We start from the raw sequence: 15,738 nt of genomic DNA, 5'->3' as shown, positions 1-15,738 counted from the left end.
CAATATATCAATAGTGATCTTGTGTTCATTGACGGTCACAACACCATTATAATTGTACGCTTCACGAAAAAATAGCGCAACAAAAGTAATGGAAAACAAAAATACTTAAAACTGAAAAAAAAATCTGAAAGTATCTGGTTTCAAATGCTAAATTTGACACAGATTTCAGAAAACAACATTTTGCAAATGTCTACATGTTGCTCATTTATAACACATTTGCTCTAAATGTCACACGTGTTAATAAATAACACAAAAACAAGTCCTACTGGGGTGACTAACATCTCCATTCTCTTTAAATGTGGAATTCAGGGCTGCATCTCCCGGTTTCAGATTGTTTGATCTATGGTGGAACCTTGCTACAGCTTTATGGCACATCAGAATCTGAAAATAACATAAAAGCAATGGTTTACACATACTAAAACTACACTCTACTACTGTGAAAGTATGAAAAATGCCTGTTAATAATCATTTGAGGCATACACAACTCTATAATCCTGAAGTTATAAATTTGATAAATAGTGAAGAAGTTCAGGAAATAAAAAGATTTTGAAGACAAGTTCATGAGATATATGATCTGTTGGATAGTTTGCAACAAGTTTTTAACAACCCAAATATCAAACTCCACTTTGGTGAGTCCAAACCACACATGCTTAAAATTTCTTCTAACTTAGAGACCACATTTCTCTGGAAGCGGTATGGAATTCTGGAGTTATTCAATGCAAAACACTCAATGTATGAATGATTGAAATGAAAGGTATTTTCTCTTCAGAAAAGGACTATCGATGCTGCTAAATAATTTTCTTTTTTTTTTGCTGGCTGGTCCGTCATCATGCCCCCGGCCTGTTCAAACAATAACAAAGTTATATTTAGGAATTTGATAATAAATAGGCTCTAATTATTGTATTTTGTGGTTATCATTGTTCATATATTATATATTATATGAACAATGATTACCACAAAATACAATCATTAGAGCCCTGATAAAAATTATGCAATACTCAGTCGGTTTAACGAGTTAGAAAACCGTTTGAACGAGAAACGTAAGACGTTTTAACGAAATACGTAAGTCGTTTTAACGCGATTCGAAAAATAATACGTAATAAATAAGTTTTGGTTAACCCATCTCAAATAGTAAAGTTACTGGCCAGCTACTACTTATTCTTATTTAATATTCATCTATTTTTTCTTATTCGAACTGGCCCTATTGCCATTTGACCTATCAAATTTAGCCGGCAACCTGTTTTTAGTGAGATTACTGTATTATAGTGTATTTGTTTCCTCTTTAACAATTGTGCATAATGGTTTCCGAGTTTAAAAAAGCGTGGAATATATTTCCGAACACCTTGCAAGTCATGTGATCACTTAAATGTCAATAACCTTGTTAGCAACTCGCTTATATTTTCAGTAGAGTTAGCCTCTTTAAAAAGTTTCCAATGATTAATTTATAACCGATGTTGATCTGTCGACTCCGTGTCTGCGCCTTTTCGCAGCAGTGTTGCATTGTCCGTTGGGAGCGGTATTTTAGAAACGCAACTATTCGCCGCCCGCGTCAAAATGAACATTTAAATATTTAAACACCATCACATACGTACCAACAGAACTACTTACGTGTAAGTGTGTTTGTGTGTGGGGAGGGTGGGGGGTGGGGGGGGGGGTCAAGTGCTTGCTTATGCGTATTTCAAGCGCTATTGCGAGTTTTTTTCATGACAAAACATCGCGTGCTATTTAAAGTATAGTTGTACTTGTAATTTGATGAGTTTAATTTAAAAAAAATAGATATCATATATGCATACGAAGACATTTTACTCTCAAAATTATAGTTAGCTAGGCCATATTTTTGCAGGAATATATTGTTTCCGTGTACGTCACACATATCCCGGCATTGCAGACTGACTCGGTCGAGTAAATGTTTTACGAATGAAATTTATCAATAATTACGCGGTTATGCGGTTAAAAAGTCCATGAAATGTATTATTTTGCTTTCTGCTTCCAATGAAAATTATTCAGCAGCAATCGAACAAATTTATATTAAGCTATCATTTATAAGTATTGTAGCAATTATTCTGTTGAAACTGGAAGTATTTGTTTGAAATAATCATTCAGATTAAAACTATCACAGCGTATTAATGTGATGATCCAGATATTGGAATGATATTTTAGCAATATTGGTTAACAGTTGAATTCAAATCTGGAAGAAGAGTGAGTTTTTTTCCATGACAGTTGAGGCTTTTACAATATCAGCTGCCCATTGATTATTAAAACAATACGAAAACGTCCGCCTGTCGAACATACAAAGTTGTCCTGCTATTTAGTGTTCGATAGGGACCCTTTCTATAGGGTGCAGTTTTTTAAAATCAAAATGGCGGCGTTCATGGATTATGAGGAAATGAAATTGATTTTTTTTCAAACACCGTCGTCTACAAAGCAACCAAACTGTATGTTATGTTATGCTTCATCATCAGTCGAAGCAAAAATAGCATCAATATTAAATCTAGATTAAGACACTCCGAAAATGACCTGCCAGGATGTGATCTATTTCGGACACGAAGGTAAAAATACGCATCTACATCTACAGGTTACATCTTCGAAGTCACACTTAATAATTGTGCGATGCCGTAAAACTCTTTTAGTTGTTATTAAACCTTAAATATCTCAACCACCAAAAAACATTTGTGCTTCAAAGGTTTGCTTTATTGTCTTTATATTTAAACTTGCACCATACAACTCACAAGGTGCATCCTTCAAAGTTTAAATATACAGTATTTGAATCCAGTTTTAAGTTGCCAACACCCTGTGTTTAGCTGTTTCACACAGGACTCCAATTGAACACGCCTCTTGAAAGATGATAGGTGTTTTCTTGGCCAAGCTGGGAACTGAATGAGTGTGTGTGTAAAAATCAGTTGCCCAGTTAGCTCAGTTTGTTAGATCACCGTTCTCCTATGGTCGTGGGTTCAAGCGCAATACCGGTAGCACCTTTTCTCTCAGGTTTACTTTCGAACCCATCATCTAGGGATTAACAGTTGTCAAAGTGTCAGGGCATGTTTTTGTTCCCTTTTAGATCGGGAAGTTCCTATAACGCACAAGAATGGTATTGTTACAATCAACTGGAACAAAGCACGAATGGCTGCCTGAACTGACTTATAAATTGGATGGCAATACATATGTCTAGAAGATAGATTTGAGATGGACAAAATGACAAAATATGAGCCTACCGAAGCTAACAGATTGCACAAGAATACATGAATGCAGGTATTTGCTGGGATATTGTAATTCTCTTTCAAAATTTGTAATTCACTTAAGAAGAGCAATTGAAACCGATTTTGCAACAAAAAACATTAACAAAGGTATATTTATTTTGAATTCTTATTAAAATTCAGAACTTAAACAGTTCTGCGCCTGTCCAGCACAATTGGTAAAACGCTAGTCTTCCAATATAAATGTGCTTACTTCGTATCAGTAAAGCTGAGGAATGTACTGGTTAAGTGTAGTTAAGATGTGAATATGTCCAGTATTGAGTGAGAATGCCTTTAAATGTTTAAAGCCGCACTCTCACGGATTAACTGTTTTGACAACTTATTTTTAATTTTTGGTATTGGAATAAACCATTTGACGTGGATGTCTGAACACCGGTAATAACAGACAACTGAAACAGATCGGATCGCTGTTTCCTCATTTACGGTAAAAAATATGTTTTATGCCAAAATATCCATGCCATGAAACCATTAGTTACAAAAGTAAATATGAAATATACGATTTGATCTTTTGTCAGCAGTCTTATATAATCGGTTTTCAGACATTTACGCAAAAAGTTGTTTTTTCCACGCCAAAAAATTAAATAAAAGTTCTCAAAACTTTCAATCTGTGAGAGTGCAGATTTAAATTACTCGATTACTAAACTATTTGATTTGGCGCAATCCCCACCTAAACTCTTATAGTTTTGTGGCAATTTAATGAAATGTTTTTAACAACATTACATGTTTATGTATAAATCTGTTCTTCAATTTGTAATTCAGGTCGGAAGCTTCATTATCTGTCTGGAATGCTGAAAAGAAGCATGACCGCCATGACAGAAAACAAACTGGGGCTGGTCCGTTTGTAGAAAGAATTGAGCTATTGGGGTTGAGCAACGCTATTCCCCGGTCTAAGTCCATACACCAGCACTATGTTTGTCATATATGGTATTCGGTGCCGAGCGATTACGAACACAACTTTCTATGCAGGAATGTCATAATCAAAATCTTGGTCTATCATTTTTTTTTATAAATTTAGCACCTGTTGAGAAGAAATTTATTCCAAGATTAAAGGCGCAAAATATAGTTTGATGCCCCAAAACATTTATTTTTTTTAATTTTGATGCATTATCATGTCTATTTCTGTTGACTTTAATGAACAAAACAAAAAATATTTAAATGATTTAGCAACATATATTCAAATATTAGAATTATCTTGGCACTTTCTTAACTGGGGAATATGTGGCCACTTGTCTTTTAATTTAAAAAAACAACACATTTGTAATTAATAATTTTTAATCTGTACACTAATCATATGCACTTTTTTGTTTTGATCATCAAAGTCAAATGAGTAAAACATGGTAATGCATTAAATTTGAAAACAGTGCATCAATCTATATCAACCCTTTAAAAAAAATGACATTTCCTAAACCAATAAATAAATAAATTGAATATTGGTGAGAAGTAAGTTAGAATATAACTATCATTTTTTTATTGTGCATGTGTTACAGTGAAAATTGAACAAGTGTGTCTTCTCTGGAGATAAATAGATTGTGCCCTGCAATTCATGATCTGACCTTGTGTGGCCAATATGAAATAACTTGGAAAAAACCTGCAGTCAGGAATGCGCTTAAATCATCAAAAGAAAAGTGTGAAATAAATCTGGAATAACTTGAATGATGTAATATCATTTCTTTCGTGTGACATGTATTCAATGTGCAATGAAAAGAATGCTTATTTTCTCATGGTTATTTTAATTTAATATTGGTAGAATGGAAAATCCTACGTTAGTTTCAAGATAGTGTCAGGTCAAAACCCATGTACATGCCAAAATGAGCATTTAAAAAGATCAAAATGATACAATATGACGTGTTGTATGTAGTATATGTTAATATACATAACTAATCAATTTCGATTATATTGTAACAGGTTTGCAACTGCGATTTGTTTCCTGCATCAAATTATGCAGCTTGGGTTTCATTTGCGGCTGCACATAAATAAACCAGAGGTAAAGCCCTTTTAAAAACTATGCCTTTCTGGACTTATGTTGCTTAAAATTCTAGAACTCTATTATCTAAATTCATGAACTATTAAGGCATGTTAATGGGGTGTTAAATTTCGCACTTGGGTTCTTTTTGCTGTACTTAAAGAAACCAGTGTTATAGCCCTGTTATCAAAGATAACAAATAGCAAAAATTGAAGCATTACAAACATAAAAAATATACATCAAGTTGACTTAAAGCGGTTCAAACTTAGGAAACTTGAATTAATAATCTTATAGGCCATTGGCTACTTGATTCAGTAGGGACGATATATTTATGCTTATTATGATCACATTTATCTTATTTTATCTACTTTTAAGAGAGTTCATAAAATGTATGAAATCGATTAATGGTTTTTCATTTGAAAGGACTTACCGGTAGTGTTTGCTTGCTTCAGTAACTTCACCGACAGTCTTTCATCAATTTCAGCGCCTTGATTCTGGGAAGCCATATGTAGTGTGTACATTAAGTATGTGAAAGTCACGTGAAGAGTACATTAAAGGATTCATCACCTTTTTAAAATGTGTATTTATATGTGTTATTTTTTCAAAAGAAATGACCAAGTAAACTCCTTAACCAAATGAACTCATCCCCTAAACACCCCTACATTGGCCAGGACTGACGGACAGACGTACTGACAGACGTACGAATGACGTGCACCGATTCATCACATAAGTTCTTCATGCCTTTGGCCATAATTCAAACAAGAGGGCCATGATGGCCCTAGATCGCTCACCTGTAAAACGGTCTAAATTCTGTTTTGGTCGGTCACAATGTCCGGTGAAAAATTACAGTCAGCTCCGTTTAATTTTCAGAAAATTAACTTTCAGTTTCTATTTGTTAGTTTTCAATAAATGTGCCGTGTTATTTTTAACTATTATATCATGTTTATTCAGCGTGGTAATCCGTGTATCACTATTTGTAAACCCCGTTTTGCAAATGTATTTAGCTACGTAAATAAAGTGTATCGACTGTGTAAACATGAATCTACTTTCGCTTTCGTGGTTGATATGAAAACATAAGTACATGTATGTACACATTTTATGAATATTTAGTATGTATATTAAATTCTAGAATATTTGCTTACCGGTAGGTTAATTACGACTCATCCATTCGCTTTTATAAATGTTTGTATAGTATCATTAAAATGTACAATGTTGGTTACATTCTAAACTTATAGAAATATTTTAATTCATAAAGCGTCTTGATAACTCCACACACTTCACTGAGCAGCATTCTATCAGTATGACTAATATGCGATGAGGTTACGGAGACTTACTCGTGTACGCTGTAGAATATAATTGGGTTAACCCTTATCAACTTATTGATTCTCTTCATGTTGATATTAGTGTACATGCAAGACAGGAACTATCAACAACATACCTTCGGATTGTATAAAAATCGTACCGTAAGTAATACTTTTAGTTAATAATTGTTATTAACACAAAACGATTCGACATTAGACAGTGTTATTTAGATACTGACTATTTGGGATAGTCTCAAATCGAAAGTAGCTTTATTTACGCATTAACGATTAGAACAAGGTTATATCCAGACGAAGATATTTTATTGACGTACTTTCACGTTATGTACCATTGTCATAGGGGGTTCAGGTGATTTTAACTTAGTGGTTTTAGTACACATGACGTTAGATATTGTTAAACTACCCTCTCATAAAATCATAACCTTTTATTTCGTCCAATTCAGTAAACTATGTGAAAAGTTGTGCCATTTTTTAGCTTCGCTATCGGGGGTAATTATATAATCAATTATATTATGAAAATATAAAGGGTTTACGGCACCATTTTGATAGGGCTGTTTTTCCAATACATTTTAATGCTACATGTGTACTTGTAGAATACATGTGAATACACTTTCGCAACAAACATGTTAAGTAGGTATTTCCACACTCGTAGTCTTGACTTTATTATGTCTAAAGGTGTCTGTCTCAGTCAAGTTCCCATAGCAACAGCTTCGGAACATGTAAAATTCAAACTAAGTGATGACAAAACAAATAACCCAAAACTTTGTTTAAACTACAGTCAGATAAGTGTTACTTGCAAAGTTGCACTTTAAAGACTCTATGTTAGTATTTAGTAGTCAACTGGTTTGTTTTAATAAAACAGGTTTCAATAGAAACGATTATTGAGAATCATATACATTCTAAAATTCTTTATTGAATTGCAAGTGTATGGTTACATTTGATACCTTATATTGAACATAAATATTGAAGATAACAATGTTCATAAATAGATTCACAGACAAACCATAATGCACATCAAAATATAATCAAACACAAACGTTACTATGTGTTGCTATGGCAACCAATTGCATAATACAGAAACATAAAAAAAAATGTTTTTGTCTTCATATCATAAACGTTCCAATATTGGATGTTATTTTAATGAGCAGAAACTTAAATAATTATATTTAAAGGAAAATCATGAAATTAATTCCATAGCAACCACATAATTTCTCCGTAGTAACCAATTAAAATTTACAAAATGGGTCAAGCCCCTATGCAGGTGAGACTTGTGCACATTGTGTTTAATGTTACTTCAACAAACACATCTTGATTTACTCAATATTTTTTTTAAAACTTAACTTTTAAAAAGATACACATTGTACTATTCAATATGTGACAGGATGAGTAAGTTTCTTTGATCTTTTCCTTGAGCCTTTTTAGACTGACTTTGTTAACTCTTCCAGTTTTCCCTGAATCACCTCATCTGTATAGGGTTCTTCTTGTTTCAGTGTAATTCACTGAAATAATATTTTTTGAGATTTGAACCGACTATTGAATATGTATTTCCTTTACTTGAAAATCAGAACACTATTCTAGGGCTTGTACCCTATAAGACATGGTCATGAAAAATAATTTGATTGATAGGCATCTTCTTGTTGAGATATATGCTACAAAATCTCATCTAATTCACTTTCATTAGTCCATAAATCTCAATATCTCTGATACTTTATAGGGAAGACTAACTTTTGTACTCTGTTTTGTTTTTCTTTCTTGTTTTGCCTTTCTCAGATCTTTTTTCGCTGCTTGTTTTCATTAGCAATGATGCTCTTTTTGGATTAAATTCAGGGTATCTGATGGGATCTGCACTAGTGTGCTTGTCTTTGTTTGTTCAAATCCAAATATAGCAGCATGAAACATTTTTTGATGGTTTTTATTCCATTTCGGGGCTTTTCTCTATCTGTTCAATGCGAAGAGTCTTTACTTTCAGCTGGGTCAGTGTCTCTGGCTTTCAGGCCTGGAAATCTTGTTCTCAGCTCTGCAACTGCATCTTTATATTCACCGTGTTCTTCCAAGACACTCTCAGTAGTCAGTAGAACTGTATTAATAAAAGCAAATGAAATAAATCATAAGCACATTCTTTTGTTAAACTGTTATTTTGTTATGGCAAAGTTAACATTATTGCAGGAAACTAGAAATATGTGTACTTAAACTCATATGAAGATTTTGAATGTTTTGGAATAGCATGCCAAGACTATGACACCAACACCTAGGCAATGACAATAGCTCAACTTATTGCTTAGCATATCATACAAACTGAATAAGAAGAGATACACCAGAACAGCAATGGTGATACAATATGTAGAATTCAGTGCATTTTAGCAGTTTTTAATGGCTTGAATAAAGATATCAATGCAAGCACTTAGGAGATTAGTACATGTATTCATTATTGTTTCAATAAATTTTCGCAGCTGTTTTTCACCAACTTCTGTTTAGTATATGTGGCTCTGACTGTTATGGTGAACTGTTTGATTATTTACTCAAACAATTTGAAATTATAATCCAACTGCCGGGTTATGCTAAACACATGTACATAATTGCAGGGAAGTACAGATGGACTGACCGACATGTACGACAACTAGATGTGCGCCCTTTCATTGCTCATAAACAATTCAATGTAAAGCTATTAGCTGTCACACGTTGTGCTGAATACAAAACATTAACCACATTGATAGATATATTTCAGTTGCAGCTACATGTTTGTTTTCACTTGTTAGCATATATGTTTAGCTACTCCTTTAAAACTTACTAGTAAAATAATACCTTATGCCTTTGAACATGATCGCTGGTATCCAATGGACATCTGACAAATACACAAACAGTACAACAAATCCATTCCTGGTACCAAATCCCTGAAATGAAATATTTTATAAAATCAATGATCTCAGCTCCACAAAGACAACTTTTAATATGGCATTGAAAATTATAGCAGACATTATCAAGTTCAAATAGCAAGCACCTGCTACTAAGAAATTAGAAAAGAATTATGAGCATATTGTACAGACAGCATACTACTACTCATTTCTTGCTATCTATCTACACTTGAATACATAGTTCTCAATAGATCGGTCAAAATGTTCATATAATGCATGTGAACTATTTAAGAAAAAATGAACATCCAATTTCCAGCCGTCTTGATCACTGGACAACAGATGGAAAATGTGTACAGGTGAATAGTCTAAGAGTTAAAAAGTTTCTCATATTTAAAAATCAAACTATACACATACAACTACATGGGGGAAAAGTATCTAAAAATACAATAATAAATCTAAATATTTTTAATTTTTATCCATAATATTAGAAAAATGACTTGTCAATTCGAGGATTCATAGTACTTATTAAGAACAATTCTTAAATTGATATAATTTATTGAATCAATACGTAACTTTTTAATTATACAAAATAAAATTTCAAGCCACATGTTAGGATTTAATAGTTCTACTGTATATTTTAATGTAGCTGAATCAGTTTACTCTGATACACAATGTACTGATAAATAACTACATTGTATATATTATATACACTTGTATATAGTCGAGATATTGATTTATATTCTAAAACACAGAGTTATACCTCATATGGAAATTACTTCTTTGTCAATGCAATCAAGCTGGTACTATATAATCAGGAATATCATTGGTGTTAATGTAAGATATTAAGATATCGAATCTAGTTTTTACACATACAAGTTAAAGAACAACTGTAACCAACTTCATTATGTAAACAATATAATGAATTTGGTTACTGGATCTTTACACTTGTTTACATTACAGTAGATAATACAATGTACTGGTTAGAGACCCCTTTTTGCCAAGAAATGAAGATTGTCCTTCAGCAACTGAAGAAATACTGAATGCCATTGAATTAAATTTCACAAACAAAGTTACGCTCCCGCCATAAAAATCAGTATGATGATATTTATAATGTTTGAAAATTTTCCCAACTATCTCACGTGCCAAACATACTCAGTAAAATCCACTAAAATGACAGTGAACTGTACCAATAATTCGCCCACTAGTAGTAAAAAGTTGTCGTTTAAAAAAAACTCTTGAAATAATATTCCTGATCGGCAACAAAATATCTTATTCCTTTCTTTTTTTCTATACATTATTACATGTTGCTCTGTTTAAAGTTGAAACGAATATTTTGAGGTGAAATAATTTATATTATGTTGAGTGGTAAAAGTAGATAATCCCCCCACTAGAAGAAATATGGTGCAATTTCAATATTGCTAATAGTTTTCAGATTATATTTTTATTAAGAAGCTTCAATGGAACACAAGATATCATTTGTATTAAAAACAATCATACAGGCATTGTTGAAAAACAATTTAACAGGATGGGCGAATAAATGGTATTGGTGAAAAAGTGTTCCCTAACCAGTATATATATGAACAAGTTAAGGTTATAAAGTCAAACTGATCAGAATTTATTTCAATGATCAAATATAAGAATGATATACTCATAGTACTAGTAATAGTAGTTTGTGTGCTACGCCATTCATCAAACTAAATTACAGTGGTTAAGCATTTTAAATCTTACACTGATTTTATTTGGAAACAAACAAACAGTATGCCTCAGAAACAAAAAATTACACTCAGATTACATTTAGACTTCCAAAAAAAATTAGTATTTTTTCTATTGTTTGTGCTAAAAACAACAACAAAACTATTTATAAGAATAGACAAATATTTAAATAACTAATTGAATGAAAATGCGTTGAACTTACAAACACTATCTGCCTCAAACAGAGTAAGATATTCGGATAGGCCGTGAACGTCCGAAATACTGCTCAACTGAACGTCAAATTAAGCTTCCTCGTGTACCTAAAAGAAATTAATTCCGGATAAACTGTTAGCATCATTTTATTTCAGATTCATGTTTCTAGATAGAAAAAAGTCAAAAATTTGCAAAATCGAATGAACAAACAAGAAAACAATACATTTACCGGTTAAGACAACTACTGTTCTCTTGTTTTTACGAGAGCGCCCTAATGCGTGAACATTCTATTTCCGTTCAAACACCATTTTCAAGTGATTTGAACTTCCGTTTCATAACTTTTGTTTTCACCAAAAATCAATAAGCGCCTCCGGAAATGATGAACAGGTACCCTACCTATCGTCAGACGTGTGAATTTCGTGACCGTTTAAATCGGCCTTCGGGAAAAACGGCAAATAATAACATTGCTTTACAAGGCGGTGTTTGTAAAATCTTAGTTAGTTTATTTTAAAATTTATATAGTAAAAGAGAAGAAATCTTAATCTGTGTGGAAATGTAAAATATCTCATGAAAATGTCAGGCAATCGTTTGCAGTGAACAAAAATAAAAGTCCATATTTTGTAAAATTGAACGTCAATTACATATTTGACGTTGTAAACTGAACTTAAACAACCATTCAAGATTACAATGTTAAAAGTTTACCGTAGGTTTACATGTTCAAAAGTTCAAATAAAAGAATTGTGTATGGAAATGTAAATAAGTATATTGAAAAATAACACGGTATCACTAAGAACCGAAAAGCACGAAATGCTAGGAAAACCGCGAAAAAGTACGGCGGAAAGCACAGAAACACCGAAAAGCACATTCGGAACCCCTCGGTCATTTTCCATCGAAAACAACTTCGGATGTATATGGACGGTTTACAAAGTCAGAAATCTTAACATTTTAACTACGCTGCAGGTAGATCGCGTAGAAGTTTCAATTTAGCAGTTAAACTTAATGACTTTACTCTTGGGAATTTTTATCATTTATGCAATAATTCACTTCACTGGCAACCATTTTAATCTTAGGTATACAAAACACGTTAAATCACTACAATAATAATTTAAATCTTAACGAACTTCTGCTTTACCGGCATACATCCGAGGTTGTTTTCGATGAAAAAGACCGAGTAGTTCCGAATGCGAAAAGCATGGGAAAAAGCACAAAAAAAACACAAACAGTAAGGAAAGAACCGAAAAGAAATTAGACCAAGCTCACTCTAATCCAACCAATCGGTATTCGCTATTTCACTGCTCCATTTCTCATATACACGTTGTACCATCAGAAGTATATATACAACTCCTAAAACACGATTTCCTCGAGGCAAAATGGATCACATTTGATGAACAGTTAAGCATAAAACTGTATTCATAGGCCAAGAAAAATATTCTATAATTCATCAGGCACCTATTTTTAAAACTTCTTACATGGTCTTATAATAATCATTGAATATACTTTAAAAGCAAACTGGAAACACTATTTCATACTGGAACAAAAACTTAAATGAGATATAAAGAAGCGAATTTAGTGGAACCAGAGTAGCTAAACATTTTTTTTGTTGGTCTTTCCACTATTTAAGTCGCTAAAAATCATTTGTTACCTCTTGGGGTTTGGTAACATATTCAAAAAAGGTTTAATGCTATATTCTTTTATCATGATTTACATTATAGTTCGTACAGGTCACATTCCTCAATTGTATTGATTTATTTATATGCTGATAATGAAAAGCTTAGACAGTTATCAAGTTTTATGGTTTGACCATTCATCAGTAGGTATCTGTTTCATACAGAAAGTCCAAGGATGGCGTTTTCAGCCCCGATTGTGGTGTATCGTCCGATGTATAAATATCAAGCCAACTTTATTACCAAAAGACCTCCCTCCCACAGCACCAACCACTGTGCCATATTTACGAAAAACATTGACTTGTGCATGATGCTGTTCTCATTTAAGATATTCTTGACTTATCTCTATTAGCAGACAGTAGCGTTGGTAACTAGTTCAATGGCGATAATTATACGTTCAAACAACAGTTAATAATACTGAATTAAACATATTTTCCCACAAGTAACAAATCAAACTTAAAGTGCATTTTTTTGTTAGGCCATACCAAATCACTTTTTCGGTTAGCTTTATTCAAACATGAAAATCTTTGAAAGCCTTAATAAGATAAAAACTTGAACATGAACTCTTTTTGATATAAAAAAATTACAGATACTTTTCATGTCGATCTCAATATCAATTACATTAATGCAGAAAATAATATTCAATTTAGTTTTTCGACCACCCTTTTCAAAACCATTCCGTCCTTGGAATCTTAACGGAATTTCGATATGGCAATCTCAGTAATGGCATATAGGTAAAGATCCTTGCCTTGCAATGTGTACGGTAAACATTAATTCTCTAACCATAGAAAATTCTGGATTGAGCCAAACCAAAATACGCATTGTTTGCGGTATACAAAGTTAAATGATATTTGGATTTTATGAGTGTTTAGATTAAAGAACAAGAACAAAACCGTCTCGCATTAGTCGGATAGACACCTCGTGGACGTATCTATTACAAATATACATAGATACGTCCACTCGTTGTCTATCCTATACATAATCACATAATAAATACTTACAATCTTATCAACAATCGTACGACATTAAATAGCATAAGTGTCTTCCATGACCGCTCGCAGAACATTCTGCGCGATGGTTGGCATGAAGCCATTTTACACGAGCGACCACTGTAGATGCTTTTTTTCCCACCTCAGTTAAACAAAATATAGTAAAACATGTATTTTTTGACAGGAACTCGTTTGTGCTGAATGTCCATGTGAGTGTTTTGGGGCAGGATAAGGATTCTCATCTTGGTCAACTATTTTGATCTACTTATCTGGAGTGGAAGAAGAGCAGTTTCAGTTTAATTTGATGACAGCGTTACAAATAAGATTAACTTTTTAAAAAATAGGTACTGCGAAATTTCGTGCATGTATTATTCAAAACAGCTGCCCTATAGGTCATTTATCTGTAATTGAATTTAGATTATTACTGTAATTGATGGCGTAATTTATGGCGCTTGGTTGTTCCCTAATGGAGTTCGAACCCAGTTTGATATATTAGTGCAACTCAGCGTATATTATAACCTTGGTATGTACAACTGCCCGACATGGCCCATATTCCGGCGTACCTAAGTATGTATGTGTGAGTGGGGTGGATGGGGGTAGGTGGCGGAAATCTTCATATGTTACAATCAATTATTGTCTATGACGCAATAAGATTATAAATATGTTTGTTTGGAGGAAAATCATCTTTTTTACCTAACCCTATGTATCTGTTTGTTGTTTGCAATAATTAACGATGTAACTGTATGTTATAGTTCCTTCGTTATATATTTTATATTGTGTATTTAGAGACAAAACAAACATGGGCGATGAGCTGGCTCTTGAGAGGCAAGTTGTTAGATCAGAGTTGAAAGAGTTGGTGAGTATAATTCGCATTATAGTATTTTGTTTTCATCTTTTTGTTTATATGTTTATCAATGTAGATTTCAACCTGTGAAAAATATTTGTTTTTAAGTTTCTTTAAGAATGGTGTATTTTATTTACAGTCAACTTTGTTAAACAAGGCTGGGGATGAGTGTTTTATAGTTACTGCCTGTGTTTATGACGAGACACTGCATCTGCTCGGCTCGATCAATGGAACTGACTTTGTAGAGAGCAAATCCCTTATTGTCAAAACGGAATTTCTGCAATACTTAAGTACGTAAAATCAGTGGTCTATTTTTACATTCATTTGACGAAAGTTCTATATTTTTAATTATGCTGAGCAATCTGCAAAATAATGTATATCAACAGTTATAATTGGATACAATTGGGATGTCTCGTTGTATAGGAAAAGAACTCCAGGGGCAGTGATTACGAACAGTCTCAAGTCTGAGTTCAGACTCAAGACTAATTATGGCACAACTTACTTTCATTGTAATTTTCCTTCTATCAGAGCATTGATGGCAGAATTTCCTGAAATATATTACTTTTTGAATGTCTACTATTATTAACATAAACTTTGTAAAAGAAAAAGAATACATATGATATTTTGTTCCTTTATAAAATTGCTTATCTGAGTCTGAGTCTAGACTTGGACTCGAGACCGTTCGTAATCATGGACCCAGACTCCTATCCCGGAGAGACAAAACTTTAGTACGACCTGCACAATCCATAGAGTAGCTGCGGTTGCTACTGTTTAGAACCCCGCTGGCAACTATCGAGCATGATTAATCTAACGTTGGCAGAGCTTTACTGTCGATGTTACATAAATATGTTGAATTAATTGTAGTGAACATAGTATTGGTGGATGACAAGTATATTGATTGTACATCACTTGGCCTAAGGGAGTTTTATGAAGGTGTTCATTCCACAA

At 33.0% G+C, this 15,738-nt stretch overlaps 1 protein-coding gene and 1 long non-coding RNA gene across 9 annotated transcripts in view; one reads left to right on the top strand and one right to left on the bottom strand.

Moving 5' to 3' along the window:
* Positions 1 to 26: 26 nt before the first annotated feature.
* On the bottom strand, positions 27 to 6,486 carry LOC128211513 (uncharacterized). Of its 2 annotated transcripts, none has more exons than XR_008257298.1 (3): positions 6,360 to 6,486; positions 5,648 to 5,711; positions 27 to 381 (listed from the first exon to the last, which is right to left on the bottom strand). It is a non-coding gene; the product is annotated as an uncharacterized LOC128211513 (long non-coding RNA). The 2 variants fall into 2 exon arrangements; XR_008257297.1 differs by lacking the exon at positions 6,360 to 6,486 and adding an exon at positions 6,009 to 6,070.
* LOC128211512 (histone-lysine N-methyltransferase PRDM9-like) overlaps positions 6,241 to 15,738 on the top strand; it is a 67,622-nt gene continuing 58,124 nt past the window's right edge. The window contains exons 1-5 of one of the 7 annotated variants that reach the window (XM_052916385.1): positions 6,241 to 6,300; positions 6,473 to 6,680; positions 14,131 to 14,290; positions 14,733 to 14,802; positions 14,930 to 15,080. In XM_052916385.1, coding sequence (XP_052772345.1) covers positions 14,746 to 14,802; positions 14,930 to 15,080 — 208 coding nt within the window. In that variant the 5' untranslated portion in view covers positions 6,241 to 6,300; positions 6,473 to 6,680; positions 14,131 to 14,290; positions 14,733 to 14,745. Of the gene's footprint in view, positions 6,301 to 6,472; positions 6,681 to 14,130; positions 14,291 to 14,732; positions 14,803 to 14,929; positions 15,081 to 15,738 lie in introns of those variants that run through there. The other 6 variants (XM_052916384.1, XM_052916382.1, XM_052916381.1 and 3 more) reach the window with 6 other exon arrangements.

Source organism: Mya arenaria, chromosome 12, assembly GCF_026914265.1.
Source record: "Mya arenaria isolate MELC-2E11 chromosome 12, ASM2691426v1".
Classification (NCBI taxonomy): Eukaryota; Metazoa; Mollusca; class Bivalvia; order Myida; family Myidae; genus Mya; species Mya arenaria.
This window is presented reverse-complemented; position numbering and strand designations above follow the sequence as displayed.